The 19,890-nt window shown below is 37.0% G+C and overlaps 1 protein-coding gene across 1 annotated transcript in view; it reads left to right on the forward strand.

The window, feature by feature from the left end:
- EVI5 (ecotropic viral integration site 5) overlaps window positions 1–19,890 on the forward strand; it is a 61,549-nt gene that overhangs the window by 35,606 nt on the left and 6,053 nt on the right. Inside the window, exon 19 of the mRNA XM_062497914.1 lies at window positions 7,816–7,911. Coding sequence (XP_062353898.1) covers window positions 7,816–7,911 — 96 coding nt within the window. The remainder of the gene's footprint in view (window positions 1–7,815; window positions 7,912–19,890) is intronic.

Here is a 19,890-nt window from a genome sequence, read left to right on the forward strand (position 1 = left end):
CTTACTTGCCAGTTCAGCTTATGTTTGGGAGGCAAGCAGAATCACAGAATGGCTTACATTGGAAAGAACCTTGAAGATCTTTTTCCAACCTCCCTGCCATGGGCAGGACAGCTTTCCCCAGACCAGATTGCTTCACCATCTTCAAAGTAAAGAATTTCTTCCTAATAGCTAATCTCAATCTACTCACTTTCAGTCTAAAGCTATTCCCTGCTGTCCTATGACTATATGACCTTGTCAAAACACCCTCTCCAGCTCTTTTGTACCTGCCTTAGGAAGGGGGTTCTCAGGTCTCCCTGGAGCTTTCTCTTCTGTTGGCTGAGCAGCCCCAAGTCTCTCAGCCTGTCTTCCTAGAAGTGCTCCAGCCCTCTGATCATCTTCATGACCTCCTCTGGACTCATTACACCAAGTCTATGTTGTTCTACTGCTGGGGACCCCAGAGCCCCCAAGTGGGTTCTCACAAGTGTGGAGCAGAGGGGCACAATCCTCTCCCTCAAGCTGCTGCCTACACTGCTTTTGATACGGCCCCAGGACACATTTAGTTTTCTGGGCTCCAAGTGCACATTGCTAATTCATGTCCAGTTTCTCAGCCACCTGCACCCCAAGTCCTTCTTGGAGAGGCTGCTCTTGATTCATTCATCTTCTAGTCTCTGTTGATACAGGGGTTTGCCCTGACCCAGGTCTAGCACCTTCCACTGAGCCTTACAGAACCTCATGAGGTTCCCATGGGCCTGTTCCTAAAGTTTGTTCAGGTCTCTCTGGGCATCCCTTCCCAAAAACAACTTGGACATATTTAGCAGGTTTCTGGGCTTTGAACAGGACATTTGAGCAATTTATTAACAGATGAAGGACTGAGCTGCTATATTTTGTATTTCCATACTGGGGAGAAGCTTGTATCGAATCATACAATCATTTAGGTTGGAAAAAACCTTCAAGATTATCGAGTCCAACTGTTGACCCAGCATTGTTAAGTGCACCACTAAACCATGATCGTAAGTGACACATCTACATGTCTTTTAAATACCTCCAGAGATGGTGACTCAACCACTTCTTTGGGTAGTCTGTTCCAATGTTTGACAGCCCTTTCCATAAAGAAATTTTTCCTGATATTCAATGTAAGCCTCACCTGAGGCAACTTGAGGCCCTTTCCTAATGTCATTTCACTTGCTACCTGGGAGAAGAGACTGATCTGCACCTTGCTATAATCTCCTTTCACGTGGTTGTAGAGTGCTAAGGTCTCCCCTTGGCCTCCTTTTCTCTGGACTAAGCACTCCTCAGCTCCCTCAGTTGCTGCTTGTAAGCCTTAGGCTCCAAACCAGCTCTCTTGCCCTTCTAAGGACATACTCCAGCACCTCAACGTCTGTCTTGTATGAGGATCACAAAACTGAACGCAATATTCAAGGTACAGCTTTCACTTTCTCACAAAGGTTAGAGATTTACACCCTACAACTAAATGGCTTGTCCTGGTCAGGTTGCATGAAGTGTGATCCTGTTTGTCTCATCCTTTCCTAAGATGAAAAGAGATATGGAGTGGATATTGTCTCTCTCTCTCTATGTCTCTAGTAAATCAGCAAAGCTTCAAAGTTTGCTTCCTCAGGAAGATGGTCTTGTTTGCAGCTGAACTGAGAGCTTCAAACTGCAGCAAGCAAATATTTCTGGCCTAATAATTAGCAAGTGTTCCTTCTGATTGCATGTGGGCAGTCCTGTTAGTCCATTGATATTGTTTTAGTTTTGGGTTTTTTTTAAGGTTTTCCCTACAGTAATTGAAAGAAGAATGGAAAAAATCTGGCAAGGCTAAATCAGTTAAAATCTGCAGTCACACAACTACCTAGGGTGAGGAGCACTAGACCAGTGGAAGTGTAGGCAGGTTGAGAAAGCAGAGTGGGGCAGCTGTAGCTTCTGCTTGACAGCTTAGTCCCTTTCCCTCAATTTCTATGCAGGCTGGTGACATGTAGTATCCTCTTAAAATCATCCGTGGCTGGGTTGAGTTGGTCGGTATAGAGCACACTAGTTATATGAAAAACTAGCTTTACATCTGAGTAATCTTAAAGCAAAAAAATATCCATAAGAATTCATTCTTCTTTTGGTTAGGTTGATCTGCACAGACAGTAACATCACTTCTTCCTGCTGTGTTTCCTGGCAGATTCAGACATTTCACATTTACCTGTCACATTTGCCCTATCTCTAACCCGGTCAAAGCTGCTTTGAGAACAACTGTAAAGGAAATCCATGATTGTGCTAGTAATCTCCCCACAGTTTAAACTTTTAGCATCATTTCTTTAGAATGAAGCCTTTCTATGACCTCTGTTTAATAACTTTTCCAAGTGCTGACTGTTCAGTAAAGAAATTGTTTCCATCTTTTCAAATTACAGGAAACCCTTTTTTACTCTTATCAATAGTGGTGTGTGATGTTAGTGATGTATTTTTTGAAAGTCTAGAATGAGTCACTGTAAAGTCACTGAAAGGACACTAGTTACCACATCTACCCTTCTGAATGTACTTCATTTACATTTTTAATGCAGTGTCTTTTGCCACAAAGTAAAAATTTTAAAGCTTCTCCTGGAAAGTGGCTGAGGCAAGTTGTTAACAACTAAATATTGCTAAGTCAGAAAAGATCAAATTAAGAGTGCTAGGGAAACATCCTATCTTCCAGTCACTTTTAGTAAAGATGTTATTGAGGAACAGCAACTGCCTAGTGTGCCTGGATTTTGACTGCCTATGTAAACATTTTTTTGTTTTTCTGTGTGTTTAAGTTCACAGTTATTAAAATGAAAATAACCTTGGATGTTTTCTTCTTATTTAAAATGGCTTATTTTCTTATTGATGTATATTTCCTTTCCTATCTGATGTGACAATTGAGTGTTTTAGAAAACTTGTACTCCTCTTGGGATGAAACACCTGAAACTGGAATTTGATTACGCTGGTGTCCTGTATCTTAAACTTTGATCAAGCAACAAAAGCCAGCTTAAGGCCTCTAGTGTTTTTCAGGTGCTTTCTGGAGATTTATTTATTTGTTGTATAAACCCTTTTTTATTTTGAGTACTAAACTAGATTTTGGGAGGCCATTATATAGTAATGGTTTCAGGTATTTTAAATCAGCATTTTTTAAAAGCAGTCTGACCCTGCACTCTTGTGTTGCCAGCTATACATCCTGGCCTGATGCTAAATGAGTTTGAAAGGTTTCCATATGTTCAGGAGTTCTCAGTAGCATCAGGTGGTTTTTTGAGACTAGCTGTTGTTTCTTTGCAATATGCTTTTCTCTTAGAAAGCCAGACAAAAGAGGATTTGAGTGTGATATGAAAACCATGATTCTCAGCTGATAATTTTTGTTGGACAGAATTTTTCCTCATTTTAAGGATAAAATTTTTGGAGTGCAGATTTTTCTTCTCATGCGCTCTCAGTGTAACTTGGTATACACCCAAGTGCAGTCTCTCTGCTACTTCACAGCAGGATGAGAGAGGTGAGAGCTTCCAAAACTGTGAAGGGGCCTAAGTGAGTTCTGTTTTAGCAACGGGTTCTTTTGATCTCTAGAGCTCATTTCCTGCTTCGCTGCCCGTGCTGCTCCCACTGTATACACAGCCTCTGGGGCAGGGGGCTGGATTGTGTATTAGCTGCATACACTGCTACAAGCACCTGTCCCTAGGGTAGAGGTGATACCTGCTGATGGTGTTTGTTACACTGATACAGATTTCTAACCCTGCTGGTGCTCTTGGAGCTGGTCTTTCAGGAGAGACTAAAAAGGAGCTGTTAATCTTCAAAAGCAGTGAAATTGAGTTGATGCATCTTTAATTACAGTTTAATACCAATTGGCATTGCTTTTCTGAAAACCCTTCTGGGAGGAGAGGTGGGCACTGCAGTGGTGCCAATATGCAGATACAGAACACCAGGGATGTGGGTGTAGAGAGGTTCATTCACGTGTGACTGCAGGATGTTTTAAACAAATTCCTACATTCTAGAATTGGCTAGCTTTCATTATTTTGCAATTCTGATAATACCCACACTTTGCTTATTGATATGTTCTCTGATTTTTTTTCTCTGTATATTAATTTTAAATTTAAAATTACTATGGTTTGCCTAGTGACCAGCTAGTTTTTGTGTTGTGACTTCACCAAATATCACAGATTTGCTGTAATAGTGCTCCCCCCTCACCCCGCCACCACCAAAAAACCAAACCAGCAACTCACATCCTACATGTTTAGCTCTAGATTTAAGCAATTAAACATGGAGATTACTAATTGCTTATGCTATTCTCTATTAGAAGATGTGACATTAATATCTAAAGACTTCTAAATTGTACATGGAGTCTTAGCATGCAGTTTTGAGCCCATACTGTTGATCTGAATGCTTTCCTCAGAAGTAAAAAGCTACTTAAGCACAGTAGTACAAAACTATTTGGGCACAGTATACACGCAATGCAGTTAAATGTCCAGTTCCTACTAAAGTAAATGCCACAATAGGAAGCATTAAATGAAATTAATTAAAAGCAATTTAATTTTTCTTATGTCAGTGTGACTGTGTAGTAAGTGGTAGTGTGGCCTCACCTTGACTATTGTGTGCAGTCTTGGGCTCCGCTATTTCAGAAGGATGTGAAGGTCCTTGAATGTGTCCAGAGGGAATAAAGCTGGTGAAAGGACTGAAAAGAAAGTCCTGTGAGGAGTGGCTAAGGATTTTGGGCTTATTTAGTTTGGAGAAAAGGAGGCTGAAGAGTTGTCAAGCTCCCCTAATGAAAAGCTACTGTTAAAGAATATTACTACCAAATTTAAATTCCTCACATTAAAATTTGCCTTTGATTAATGAATGCTCATCAGGAGGTAGGAATTATTTACATTAAATTCGGATTACTTTCTAACATGAAATGTCACTGGATGGTGAAACAATTTGGAAGATCATGGTAATACTTTGTACTTGTATAAAATTGTAAGTATTGATGAGAAATATCATTCTCATTTCACAATATTAAAGAACATTAGGTAACTTAAAAATCATATGACAGATAAAACTTTTAAGGACTATTTTTGGTCACTAGATACAGGTAAGATTTCAGCTGTCTATTATTTATTCTCTAAATTAGATAATTTTCATAGAAATTAAAATATATTTTAATGCTGTGATGTCTGAATCCTGCATGTTTTCCAGTGGTTTGCTACCACACTTGCATAAGAATCTTTAAAACACAATGGCATGATCAGCTTAGCAGACTATATTTTTCTGTTTGTCAGGGAGGAACAGCAGCTGTAAAAAAGACAATACCTTGTCCTATTTTTTTTTCTATGTCATCCTTCCAGTTTATCCACTGTAGACAGACTTGGTAGCCCACAGAATATGGGATTATTTAATTAGGAAGATGATTTATTTTTTTTTCAGCAAGTTAAAAGGATCAGCTTCTGATCCCTTGCATTTTGAATGTTGCAAGAGGAAGTTACAACATGACCTTTTTAAAAGTATGTTTGTACAAAATGCCATTGCAGGGTTACTTTATTTTTATTTTTTTTAATTGACAGATCTACAAAATCTGTAGTTCTGAAAGGAAAACTGAAACTTACTTGCCTTTCAGTAATAATGGGCATCTTGCAAGCCAGGCTGATGCCTTCCATTCAGCTCTGACTGTAGCTACAGTCAGTTCTTCCATGAGCAAATACACACAATTCTGTAAAATCTGCGTTAACTTTATAGTGTTACTTTATTTCTAAAAGTAACCATAACACCACTTAAATGTAATGGAAGTGTAGAATTCCCATATGATAAATGCAAACAGCTTTCAGCTATTTGTGTGCCAAACCCAACCTGCTAAATGTCCCTTCTTCTGCTGCTAGTTTCTAGGGACTGACCTTGGGAGTGCCTGTTTCATGGCCTCGTGGGCAGCTGGTTTCTAGTAAACTCAGCTGTTTATTACACTTCTAGTTTAGAAGGGCTATGGTACCTCTGTTCTATTTCTGCTGAAACCTTGCTTTACTGTTGCATTTTGATTGCACAGTGTGTAGTGACATAGCAGAGTCCATAGAGTAAGAGGCTTAAATGGGAAAGGCAAGGTTTGAAACAGAGGGAAAGGACTTAAGCATTTCTGCCATATATTCCTGCTGCCTCAAGAGATGACATCATGCTCATTGTGTGGAATCTTAGTGTCTCACAGCAAGGAAGACTTTTCCATATGCTGATGTATTTTTAGTCTGTAGGTTATGTTGCTCTTGTTTCATAGGCCAGTAGTTATCCTCAGAGAGAGAGATTAAGGGGTTAGGCTACATTTGGGGTTTTTTTTTATATTGAGGACAGGAAGCGTTGTTAATATTAATACTACTTTAGTCTATGTGTGTGAATTTGGCCATAGATTACCTTGGAAACTAGGTTCAGTATGGAATTATGCGTTAAAGGATCTTGTTCTTCACGTTGCAGATTGTGAGAATGAATAGTGAATATGAAAAAATTATTTTTTGAGTAATTTTGTAATGCGTACCTCACTTCAAGTAAAACAAAGCCTGGAAAAAGAGCTATTGCTTTGATATTGCCAATACTGACAGTGTTCTATATTGCTCTCTTCACTCAGCAAAAAGGTTTGGAAGGTATCATGTTATCTCTCCTCATAGTTTTGTCCTGGGGTTTATATTTCAGAGGGGTGTTTTGAAGGAACCTCTCCATGAAAGCTTTTTATCTTGTACTTTGGTGAGCAGTTAACACTTCATTCTAAAAGGTATTTAACCTCTCTTTGCTAATGACTTTCAATTTGGCTGTTGAAGTAAACTGTTTTCTTTCTTCAAGTGTAATTCAAACTTCAGCAAAATGAGCTATAGGTAGGAAAAGATTCCTATTATATTTGTATTTCTGTAATATATTGCTTGCATGTGATTTATAGTCAAGGTAAAAAAATTACATAAAACCACAATGCTTGCATTCTCTAGAGCTGGTGGCTGCTTCAGAAATTACTTAGCTGGGAAAAGGCAAGAGCAGAGTTGTTCTGCATTTTATTAATAGCAAGTAGAACACATGGACTGCATTCCTCATCAGGGTGTTTATTTATCTCAGAACTGCCAAGTTTGGTTGTCACATTGGGATTCCCTTTAGGGACTAGATGGATACCAGTGCTGCAGGCATTCAGTGCAAGTGAAACCTTTCTAAACATTCTCAAGTGTAGGAACTGCATTTGACTGGCAAATGAGGGAAATGTTATATTCCTCTTCATGTATTTTTCTTGTTTGGCTGCTTGGTTTATTGGGGTTTTTTTTGCCTTTTTTTTTTTTTTTTACTTGCCAATTTTTCTGTATACATCTTGAAGCATTGGTATTCAAGGACATGCCTCTCTTCAGTTATACACTCTGTAACTCCTATGTGACAAATGCCACAATATTTTGGATGTTACAATTCTTCTTACAGGACAAAAGAAGCTTGTCATAAGTAATGTTTCCCAGTGCGTGTCCCACAATGAAAGGAAAGAACTGTTTTGTTTACTCAGAGACAAAAGGAAATGTCTTGTTGCTAAATATAAACTTTACATTAGTGAAAATAAGATACACTAAGATATGTTCCATGTATTGATAGTATTGTGTAGGAGTGGTTTAATAAAATGCAATCTCATGTACTTAGGATGTGGATTGCACCTGTGAAGCTGTTAATTCTTCATGCTCCTCCATAGAATCCTACCTTGTACTACTGAGAGAGTCAGTTTGGTCTGAGCCACTGTCACCTCTAGATACCTGCTGTAACTTCAACCAAATGAAAATGCTGGGTGGTGTCTTGGAATAGCTTCTGTTTGAAGACACTTAAGATTTTTACTATAGCAGATTTTGAATAATTTGAACATTATTCCTTTTATTTTAACCAAAACAGAAAGAAGAAGGAAAAATTCAAGGGCAGCTTAATAAATCCGATTCTAACCAGTACATCAGAGAACTGAAAGATCAGATAGCTGAGCTGCATCATGAGGTAAGTGATATTATACTACAGTTTCTGATCACTTGTACCTTTTGTCCTTTCACCTGTAGCAGGTTCTGCTCCTTATTTAATAGTTTAATAGTTATTACATCTTCAGTACCTGTTTTTGCTGAAGTAGATTTTTTTAAAATGAACTCAATAAAGCTCTTATACGTGAATCTTGCCTTTATCTTGGAAGGTAAGAGAACAAAATAGTGTTTAGTTATGTGATTTGACATTAAATGGGATTGGCATTTCTGTCTCTGCTTTTTCCTTTATTTCATGAGTTGATCATATTTGCATTGCGTTTACTGCATTTGGAAATGCATATATGAAAATAAGCCCCTTTACGTCTTTATTTGCTACAACTATTTAGGCTACTGTAGTTAGAAACTAAACCTCATTTGTGCAAGTAGAAGAATCCATGCATAAATTTTCTGGTTCTTGCTGTTGTGAGGACAAATTTTATGTGGTAGTATACTGAGATTGCTTAAAAAAAAAAGGATGTTTGCTTAATACCAGTTAACAGATTTTTAAGTTTTAAACTGCCAAAACCTTCAGTCTATGAAATGTCTGTCTTCAAACTTCCTTGCTCTAATAGTTGTAGTAATTTTCTATTAGTTAAAAAGATCAGAAGGTCTTGAAACCAAAATGGCTTATGTAACTCTTGTGCTCACTGGCTCATTTCAGTTCATTCTGCATTGTGAAGAAATTTCTTTGCCTAATACTCCATCGTGTGCAAAATGCCTGGTCATCTTTGCAGCAGTCTCTTTCTAGCCTATTCATATATAGCTCTGAGAGTGTTGCTTAAAACCATAGGATTACAGAGCAATTCAACCTAATTGTTTCTTGCCTTTTTGGTTTATTAACTAAACACACCCTTTCTTTAAGAGTAGATAGTGTTTTCATAACAATCTGAATAGATCCAAGCTTTTATATCGATCCCTTGAGACTTATAACACAGTTGAGGATCTTGGAATGTTGTCTGTGCTATAGATCACTATGCTGTAGATGGAGGATAGTCTCTAGGGCCATCAGTCCAGCACCTTTACCAACCATTAAGCTCACTTAAAAACAGATTTAAAAATCAATAACCTGGCTTTCTCCATTAAAACACTCTAATTAGTTTTCTTTGCTGCTTGCTTGAAGAATTTCCAGAGAGCCAGAGATTTAGTCTGTTTTTGCATTATGAACAAAATAAGGCACTGTACTGACTTTTTCCTCTGCTCACCATAGGTTTAAAAGGTAAGAAACATTGCTTTGGGGGAAAAGTAGAATTAATCTTGGAAAGCTGTTACATAATTTTCTCCATACAAGCATTTGTTATATGCCTGGCTGAGCAACTGAATTGTCATGAAGGCAGGCAATAGATGGTACCTCTTTAATGTGTACAAGTTAATGTGAACAGGTTGGAAAGAAGATGAGGTTCATAAGCTCACAGAATAATGTTAATTCTGTGTAACACCAGCAGTCTAGTCAAATCTTTATCAGCATTTCAATTTGACAAAAAGGAAATGCTATGATGAATGTGAATTTCAACAATAGCAGAGTTTGAGTAATTCCATGTGGAAGAGCACTCCTCTTCCAGAAGTGTGCTTTGGGCTGGTTAAATTTTTAATTTCCAAACTAGCTAAACACTGTAGGAAGGAAATCATCCTAGGATATATAAGAACAGTAAGAAGAAAAGGTTTGACGTGATGATTTTACAGAACTCTTCTGACTTTAGTCATTCTGTGATTTTATGAAACTCTGTTTGTAGTAGACGTGTGCTACCTTGGCAGCATTTTCCATGTTTCTTCACACAGACTTTATTAAAGCCTGGAAGTCTTTGTTTACTAATGATTTATTTTCCCTTTCCCCCTTACTGTTACCTATCTATTTGTCTAGTTTTTAAATAAAATCTTAAGAGGGAAAGCAGTGTTTCCTGTAGTGTTTCCTCAAAAAGCAAAATCTGAAGAAAATGGCAACAGGAAGAGGCAAAAATGTTTGCTCTCTACTGCTAAATGTTAGGAGAAGTATAATTCGGTCAATGCCATTAAATAAACAACTTCCTTAAATCTGCACTGAAGTGTCTTCATGCATACATCCATTAATGACCATGTTCTTTGTTTTTTGGCTAGCTGCTTTCTGATTCTACTTCTGCAAAAGCTAAAAGGAAACGTTACACATTTGCAAATGCATCTTCCTGAAGATAGGGTGATGGTGTATGTGACATGCTGACCACAATCTCCCAACTGGTTAGCATGTAAAAGGCACTGGAAAAGGAACAGAGCTCTTGGTGACTGTATGGTTACCTTCTAATATATTGTAATCGTGTAACTTTAAACTGCACATAAATGCAAATGTTAATTAAAGCAAAAGTTATAATTTAAGGTAGGGGTGGGACAGATATGTGTGAAACAAATTTAAATGTCTTGGCATGGCCATCAGTGTTGATTCTGCTTATTTAACTTTTGTTTCCTCTCCTGCATTTTTATGGAGTTTTACACCAGAAAAGTTGCAGGTTCTCCATCTGAAGGATGGAACAAAATAATGACCAAATCTTATATTGACTACTGCAGACTAATTAACTGCAGACTAAGTCCATATTCTGGCCTTTGGATAAACACTATTTCGTGCCTTTGGGCAGAAGTGTGAATGTAAATGTTTCTGTGTCAGTGGAGCCTGAAGGAGCTACATACTTTAATTCTATTCTGTGATATCATCCATCAGATGGCAATGGTGCCAAGTTGTGGCAACAGCATGATTCATCCTCATTGCAAACTTCTTGTGAAAGGTCTACTGTTGCATCAGTGTTTGCAAGCCAGGCTAGTAGCCAGGCATGAGACAAAACTAGAACAATGAAGAACCACCAGTAAGGACAGCAGAGAGTCTCTATTACTGTATAAAGCTGAATTCTTCACTAAAAGGTGGGTTAGGGGTGGGAGTTTGCTATGGCACAGGTGCAACAAGCTGCTGCTGCTGCTGAAAATCTCTTGATTTTCTAGGTGAGAAAAGTTAGGCCTTTAGTATTCATTTGTTCCAGTGTGGTAACCTAAATCAGCTCTGTTGGAACTCTGCATGCTGTGTCAAATGATTAATCAATTGATTCAGATTACAAAGGGCAATTGGTTGGAAGTTTTTGTAAGTATAAACAAAATTTCTTAAAAATCAAATTAATTTTGGTCAAAATTTTGCATGCTTCTTAAGCATAATGCAGCTTGCAGCCTAAGGGATAGATTTCAGCTGCTTTTATTACTCATCTAGGAATAGTAATGCTATAGTCAGTCTTCAAATAATGTTACAAGAATACTTATTTGTAGTGAATTCAAGTTGCGTTCCTGTTACTCAGTAAAACTGCACACACTGGAAAGCAGTAGTATGACACCCAAAACTGACCCAATGAGCCACATTGGTATTAAATGTACAAGGTAATTAAATAGAAAAATATGTTTTTTTTCTTACCATTCAAATACAGTAAAGTAACAATAAATGGAATTATTGGATTTTTGTCTTGTTCTAACAAACTGCCTTGTCTGATTCCTTTTATACCTAACCAGAGGATTTCTGTAGCATGGTAAGCTGAGTTGAATATTAACTACTTCAGAGTAAGGCTTAAACATGCTGTTGAACACTTCAGGAGAACATACAGACAAAATTTGTAGCTTTGAGAACATTATAACCAAAAGCTGTCAACTTCTGCTCTACTAGACTCTAGACTCCTGTAAACTTCTGCTTTACTGGTGAACACTGCAGTGTTAAGTTCATGGTTGGACTCTGTAGAGGCCTTTGCCAACCTTAAGAATTTCGGGGATTCAATGCACATTATCTTAAATTTATTTATATGCACCTCTTTCTTTGCACTGATTTGAACAACCAAATATGGGTTAGAATATAAATATTAAGTGTAATTTGTAATGTTATATAAAATAGTGAATTCTTAAATTCCTCAGTGCAACCATAACTTCACTCAGAAATTAAATACATGTAGATCAATTATTACTTACTTGCATTTTGAACTTCTGTAAACGTATCTGGGTTTATGCTCATTCCCTAGAAACTACAGTTACTGACAGCTGTCCTGCAATCTTTTACACAACCTATCCGTATTCAAAGAACAGCTGATGCATAATGAAAGGATGCTCAGGTTGAAGTATTTCTAGTTAGCCAGTAGCTAATCCTGTGATAAGTCATGTATATTAAGTGCTGTACTTCCTTTCTTCCTTATTGGCTGAGTTTGTGATTTATTTGACACAAAGTTGTTAGGTGTTTGTGACTTATGACTTTATTGTTGAAGGCTGAAACTAGTATGAAAACCTGAAATGTTGAGGATCATCACAAACAGAAAGTTGTGATGTAAACTTCTTTGAGAGCTTTCAGTATGTACTAGCCTTAGACACTCTGCCTTTTCAGAATCTCGTGTTCAGTTGCCATTTGCTCTTTTCATTAATTGAAGTCTTTCCACCTAGCATTTTCTTTCTTCTTTCATTCCACTCCCATTCTTAAAGCAATCTCTAAAGCCAGCATTCTTGACTTCTAGATGAGTGAGATTTTAACTTAAAATGCTTTCTCATTGTGCAGCCCCAACAGGCTGCAGCTTCTGTGGAGCAACTTTTGTAACTCTTGTCAGTAACTACAGAAGCTTGGTTGCCCTGTGTCTGGCACAGGAGAAATAAGGTCTAGTGATCAGAATATTCTGTCACTTAACCTTCCAGTTCATGTGCTTTAACTGATGTGACATAAAGGTGCATGGGCACACAGACACTGTAAGGTTGTACCCCGGTTAGATACTTTCAGGCTGCACCAGGTTTGCTAGTATTTCACAGAAGTTGCCTTTAATTAGGCACAGAAATATTGAAAGCTACTTCTGTGAAACATTTTTACTGTTCAAGAGAATATCTCACTAAGCACATAGTACTGAAGTAAAGTTGTTAAGCTATGTGGAAATGAATACGTTAGAAGTTTGGCCTGTTACAAGTTTCTATTAAGTAAATTTGAAGGCTTAAGAAAAACTTTGACTATTGAACAAGCTCTTATTCTTTTAAATACAAATCATATACTGGAGAAACAAGGAGGAGTTGTTTGTAGTTTCCCACCTTTTCCTTTTAATCCAAACGGAATGGAATTAAATGATTTATAAACTGCTGAAGTTCTGCATTTCATGCACTACCTCTCTGTATGTGCAGACACTTTGTATATATTACCCAGCAGCTGCTTCTGCTTCCTGTTGGATGTTGCAAGGCTTGTATGTGTTACCTAGATTACAGGGGTGGTACAAAAGATTAGAATTGATGTGCTTACCCACAAACTACACTGGCAGACCACAAGACACCTTTGGAGACAAAAGCAAGTGGTTTCCAGTCTTTCAGACTTTGTGATTTAGGACTGAAGTGCTTAAGTTTAAGTTGTTTCACATTAAATTTTACAGAGTTCGCCTTTGTCACATTGTTAGGTGATTTTTGTTGCTCTTGGAATCCTTTAATGTGTTTGTTTTGCTGTAAAATTTCCCATTTTTATCTTTATATACTATACTATTTCAAATGTGGATTTGGTTTAATCTTATGACAGTTTTCATATTAAAAGCTGAATTCTGCCTAACGTGTTGTTCGTACAAAAGCAAGTAGCCTCTGCAGTTTGGGAGTGCAGATGTATATTGGCTGTGTGTTAGAGGACAGCTTTATGGAGGCAACAGCAACGTACAGAAACAGTGATTCCTTCACTAAAGACATTTTTTTCTTTAGAGAGCAGGAATGCAGATGTTGAAGATAGCCCGTTTTTCAGTTTTACTATGACATCTATGCATCTGCAGGGACTATTCCACCCCCCATAAATTTAGAAAGGTGATTGCTGGAGTTTAGAAAGAATATTGTGAAAGTACCACTACATGTTTTGTCTTTTTCTTTTTGTGCATGCATCTGCTACTGACCAATGTCAGAGGTAGAATACAGAGCTTTCTCCTTGCTGTTTCTTTCTAATGAGATATTCTCTTGACAAATAATTAGTTGCAATATTTTGAGAGGAAGCAAAGATGATGTGCAAATCTTATGCAGGTATGTTTGATATGTTGAATGAAAACTAAAATTCTGATGTTAGTGTGGCATACTGGTCCAACATTTAGAAACTGCAACTTGTCCAGTTAATGATATCTCAGCATGGCTGATGAAAAATAGCAAGATGGCAAATAACTGGAGCATTACTATTCTGTCAAAAAAAGAAAATTCATGCATTTAGAAACTTTATTAAAGTGAAATTCTGGAGATTAAATTCTTGCATGTTGACAGTGCAGAAAATAGGGGATTTTAAAGGTATTTCCATTTCAGTATCTGAAAACTTGATTCTTGAACTTCAAAGAAGTAGTGAGCATTAGTTTACTACTCTTCCATTTCCACATAGGTATAGTTTATCTAGGAATGGATCTGATATTATGTTTTAAGAACCTAATGCAGTCAGTAAGATTCTGATACAGGTGCTATCTCTTGGTCTCATCGTGCTCCTGGTGGGCTAACATTTTACGATTGGCTTAATGAAAAGAGATATAAAAGTTGGAGATTAAATACTATGCTTTTAAAAGATTTTTCTTGTGTAAATAAAATTCAAGACACTTTAAGTAATGACTTTAAGTATAAATAATGTATAAGTTGTGACAAACAAAGTAATTGGTTGCATAGCTGAATTAAGGATACATCCTGCAACTTGCATTAGCTTTCTAGGCTTTCACTGCTGAAACTAAAATAGAGATGGGAAAGTGAACTTGTAGCCCATTAGTGTGAAGGATTTAAAAAATTCACCTATGTGGACCACACTATTAAATACCTAAATAAAATTCAATGTACCATAGTACACAGAATGAAATATTAAACCACATTAATAGTTCCTTTAGTCTTATATACCATAAACTTATATGGTAGGTAAACTGTGTTTTAAAGCTGTCAAATTATTTTGTTGTTGTATTTTTTATTATTAGTTGATAATCTTAAAACAGTGACTGGTTCTGAGCCCCAGCACAGATTGATCCAGGTTGTCCCCTGAAGAGATGAGGGAATGTCTTTGCAAGCAGCTAAATGATGATTTCTGCATTGGCCATAGATGAGAACAAGATTATGATGCTGCTTGTGGCCCATTGGAGTAGCATAAGAAGGGCCGGCCACTTCTAGCAGCATTCCTAGCTACTACTTCTCATAATAATTGCATCTGGGCTTGGTGATGGGATACCAGTGGGAAGCATTATTCCTTTTGTCTGCTAATTTTATTATTAGGTTTCCATTGAGTCAAATTCAATGCTTACCAAATCAAATGTTCTCCTATCTTATGCACCACTAGACTACATTCAGAAGCAGGGCAAATAGCTTGGAGTAAATAGCATAGCTTTGCATAATGGAGATGAGGAATAACTGGGGAAAATGAATTCTAGTTAAAGTTCAACCTGCCAGAAGTTTTTTCAAGTTCTCTGAAGACATACTTAGACAGTGATGGATAGCACCAAATCAGATCATATGTGCAAATGAGAATGAGAGAAGATCAGATTTATCACTATTTAAGTACCTGAGGAATGGGTAACATTTCTTTCATCAGAACTAAGGCAAAACCAGCAAGGCCCAAAAGGCTTCATCCTCCTTCTGTAATATTTGCAATTAAATTTAATGTTCTCTTAGCTGCTTGCCAAGTTATTCTCCCTTTCTTCTGGAAGAAGTGTGCTGTTCCTTTTTCATGTAGTGCAAGCACAATTACATTTGTCTCTTGTGAACTGTCATTTTACTTGCTCACTTTCCTAAAACCAGCTAAGATCTGTGGGACTCATTCCAGTATATTTATACTTCAGTCAATTGTTTTCCCTTCATAGTTCTCAGTAAAACTTAATTCTCTGTTGGTTGAAAGTCCTGTATTAACTCTTATAAAGCACTTGTTTCTCCATAGAGACTAGAGTCACATTAACATCTTCTAATAGGTTTTTTTTTTACTAGACAAAAGCTTTCAAAATATGTGACTCTCTATAAATGTTTTCTTACTTGATAAGAAATGTTGTCCCTGAAAGGAAATATGTTAGCCCTCAGATTTACAAAGTAAGCATTTTGGCTTGTGGTGGAAGTTTATAGCACAATAAATCATGTGCTTTTCTTTTACCGTATCTTGCAAGAACAGTTGGACAAGAGATGATCAGATTTTTCCCTCCCCACAAGTAAAGCTCTTGCAAGGACAGCTAAAAATGTAGTTGCTTTACTAATATGTGTCAAAGTTACAGAAGCTGTGTGCTAGCAGAGTCTGATTTAAGTGGTTGTGGTCAGTCTGAGGAACCTGTGATGTGATAAGATAGCGCTTGTGAGGTCATGTGGTTTGCAAACAGCCAGTCTAATGTAGCAGCTTTGTCTACACAGGATAGTTAAATACATACTCTGTACTTTAGAAAAGTGAATTGCTTTATTACTTTAACTCAGCTTGTCCTTAAAAGAGTCAGAGATGTTATACTGGTTTGATAATACCCAGATTATTACTGAAAAACTGAACTGATTGGGAGAATTAATTATCCAGTAACTTTCTCCAATTTAATTGGCCTTAATAAAGGAACTAGCTTTATAAACTATCTTGCTAAATAAGCAATCAACAGGCAGATGGAAGATACAATGGAATTGCTGAATATGTTATGACTGTCATTTGTTTAGCTCAAATAACTTTGAGTGGTCACAGTGTAATTAATGTAGACATGTTAAACTTGCCCAAAATGACAATATTGATTCCATAATGATGGTACTTCATTCCATGAATCATCATCTTTGCATCAGATAAGGCTGATTCCTCTCCCTTCCCCTGGTAACACCATCAACAAAATATTTTCCATCCTTCATGAGGGTGGAGAAAACCTCTAAATGTGATCAATGTAACCAGGACAGTGATGTAGTCTGTCCTTAAATGGAGCAAGTATTTGTTTACTTGGATGAGGGCAATGGTTTTTGGTATGAATCTTAACTGTTTCACTGCTACTAGTGACAGATTGAGTTCAAGGCTAAAATAAATTAAGATTGGTGATTGCTGTTTTTATAAACATTTTCCCCCTTGTTTTTCCTGACTGTATCCTACACATCACAGCACCAGATCTTTCTTGCTGAGGAATGTAATAGTTCTTGACTTGCAGCATTAGCGATGAATATAGTTAGCTATAATTAATTACACTGTGTCCTTTAAATTTTGTTGGATTGCCAAAGCAAGTAAACTGATTAAAGTTATTTCATTATCGTGGCATTATAATTTTCTTGATTGTTGAAGCTGTGTAACCTGTCTGCTTTATTGATTAGAACTATGTCAGGGTCTGTCATGTTTTTCTACCTGTAAATCGAGTTTTGGGGATTGAAAAATGGAGGAATTGAGGTTCTACTGGTTTATATGAGTGGGCTGTTCCTTGCAAAAGTTGTGTGTTAGCATCCGTACACAGGTGTCAGCTATGGGAGAAAACAAGCTCAGGAGAAGTTTGCTGTATATTAGCTTGTAACAGATCCCTGTAAACTTCTCTGAATATAAGTGGGAAAAACAAGTGGAAATGTGGTGGAAACATCTCCTAAAATTTTTTTATCAATTTGAGTGGCAGCCAGCACAGATGAAAGTAGTTCTGCAATCAGGGGCAAAAATGTTACTTAGTCCATTTAAAAATGCTGAATTTAAGTCCTGCTTTTAAAGGACAGAGTAAAAGTGTGAAATGCTTATTTCCTGTAACTGTTGCCTGTAATGGGTGCATTTTCAGTCTCTATCAGCCGGTACATTCTAGTTAATGCTTGAGGTTTCAGTAATGGTTGTATTTATAGATGCATACAGTAGGGAAAAGGAGTATTGAGATTTAGGTGTTTTCTTGAATGTATTAATTGCAGTATATTAACTGTGATGATACCGCTGTTTTAAAATATTTTTCTTGCTGTATCCTCACTCCAAACAGACACTTCCATTAGAGCTTCTTGTAGGAAGACTTTTTGGGAACTTTCTATAAATAACTAGCTAGTAGGTAGAAGGAAAATTGTTAGGCCTGTCATCCTGAAACTTCCTTTGGAATTGCACACAGTCTCACTACAATAAACATGTCACCTCTTAGAAAAATTCCCTCAAGAAATAAAACCTGACACAGTTACCAAATACTGACTTCTTTTCAAAACAGCATTAAAGTTGGATATTCCTCAGCGCTGTTGCTATTTCAATTGTATATTTGATACCTAACTTCAAAGTTTAACTTGATTATACTGCACTAGATCAAAACCAGATACTTAAACCATACAGTGCAGTGATCAAAAAGTCGTGACCTCCCATTGATCGCTTTATTGGTTTCCTGTTCTGATTCACTGGAAACCTTCTGGTCTGAACACTTGTTGCTGGTTTTTATCTTTGTCACGTTTACAATACAGCAGACTTGTCTATGGTAAAATTGATATACAACTTGTTTAATTTAACATCATATTTCATTTTAGCTCTAGTAGTCTCAAAATGATAATGTTGAAACAACCCACGTTTTATAAAAACTTAAAAAATTTAAGAGTACATTCAGAGCAGTATGAAATAAACAGGTGGACAACTGGAGATGAGCTTTCTTTTAATGCATTGAAATTGTTCAGTATATTTTATTTAAACTTCCTGACAGCTATAGGGATTTTGTAACACATTTTGTATTACTCATAGACTGAATGACTTACAGAAGCTGGCACTTTAAAACAGAGGCCAAATATTTAAATGCTGTTAAAAAACCCCCAAAGCCTGAAATTACTCAGTCTTGGAAATTTTCTGCTGCTCTTTCGCTTTTCACTTGCAATACACTGGAGAGGTTTTCTCTCTTTTTAGTGATATGGTCAGCAAAGTTCATTTGAGATAAATATTTTAGATTGTACAGCAATATGTTGGTCATCTTTTTAGAAGTATGAGTTTAAAAAACAAAGGTAATAGTTTCTGTAAACAGAAGACATTAGTAATTAATCGCATACATACTCTTGGTTTCCAAAGACCTAATAATGAGTGGGCAGATTCAATTAATGTTGTAGTACCTCATGACTGTTGCTTTTAAGCCTACTATAAGTGGGGAAAAAAACCCCAAACAACTCAGTCCAGAGACTCTCTAGATTTTTTTTAACTTTTAAGAATGGCAGCCATACTGGCACAGCCAGAAAAGGGAGCCTAGGTCTGTTCAGCTATTTAATACTGTCATTCGTTGCTGTTCTGGCTTGGGCCCACAGCAGGATTACCCAGCCTGGAGTTAACGGCTTGCTCTTGTCCTGTTGTCACTGTTGGAGACACCATATTAGGCTGCTCCTCATGGGGCTTGTGTTCTAGACCTTTCACCAGCCCTGTTGCCCTTCTCTGGACATGTTCAAGCATCTCAACATCCCTCCTGAACTGAGGGGCCCTGAACTGAGGTCTGAAAACAGCACTTGAAGTGCAGCCTAAGCAGTGCTGAGTACAGGGGAAGAATGGCTTCTGCGTTCTAATACCTGCTGGATATAGTATTTGTCGGGACTGATATTTGTGTCCTTAATGGCAACATATTTTCCCCTAATTCCATTGGAAATGCTCTAATTACTTGATTTGCTGTGATAAGCATTTTTCCAAAAGAAGTTAGTGGGAGTGTTTTAAAGGAAGGAATAGTGTACTACTGTATGCTGTAAACAGGAGTCATCTTGTTACAGTGAGAATCATCAGTAAGTAGCAGTCTGCTGTTAAGTATGGTAAGGGATCCCATTAGATGCTGTTGGAGAGTTCCAGGAGTTTTTAAAAACTCCAATTCATTTGCTTTTATTCATGTTAAATGTGATTATAATTTAATAGATCATAACAGATTTCTTTGTACTGGCTTGTAATTTTCTAAATCTCTATTTTCATGGTGCCAAATTGACAATGTTTTTCTGAAGTATAGGAAAGATATTTGAAAATCCTTATGACTTGTTTCTTCAGCTAGATGTGGTTAGATCATATTTTCAGTAACATTCTAGTTTTCTTTTGATTCATATTTGGGTTTTAAGTAGGAAATCTTATTAAGAGTTTCAACTGTTA

Source organism: Cinclus cinclus, chromosome 8, assembly GCF_963662255.1.
Source record: "Cinclus cinclus chromosome 8, bCinCin1.1, whole genome shotgun sequence".
Lineage (NCBI taxonomy): Eukaryota > Metazoa > Chordata > Aves > Passeriformes > Cinclidae > Cinclus > Cinclus cinclus.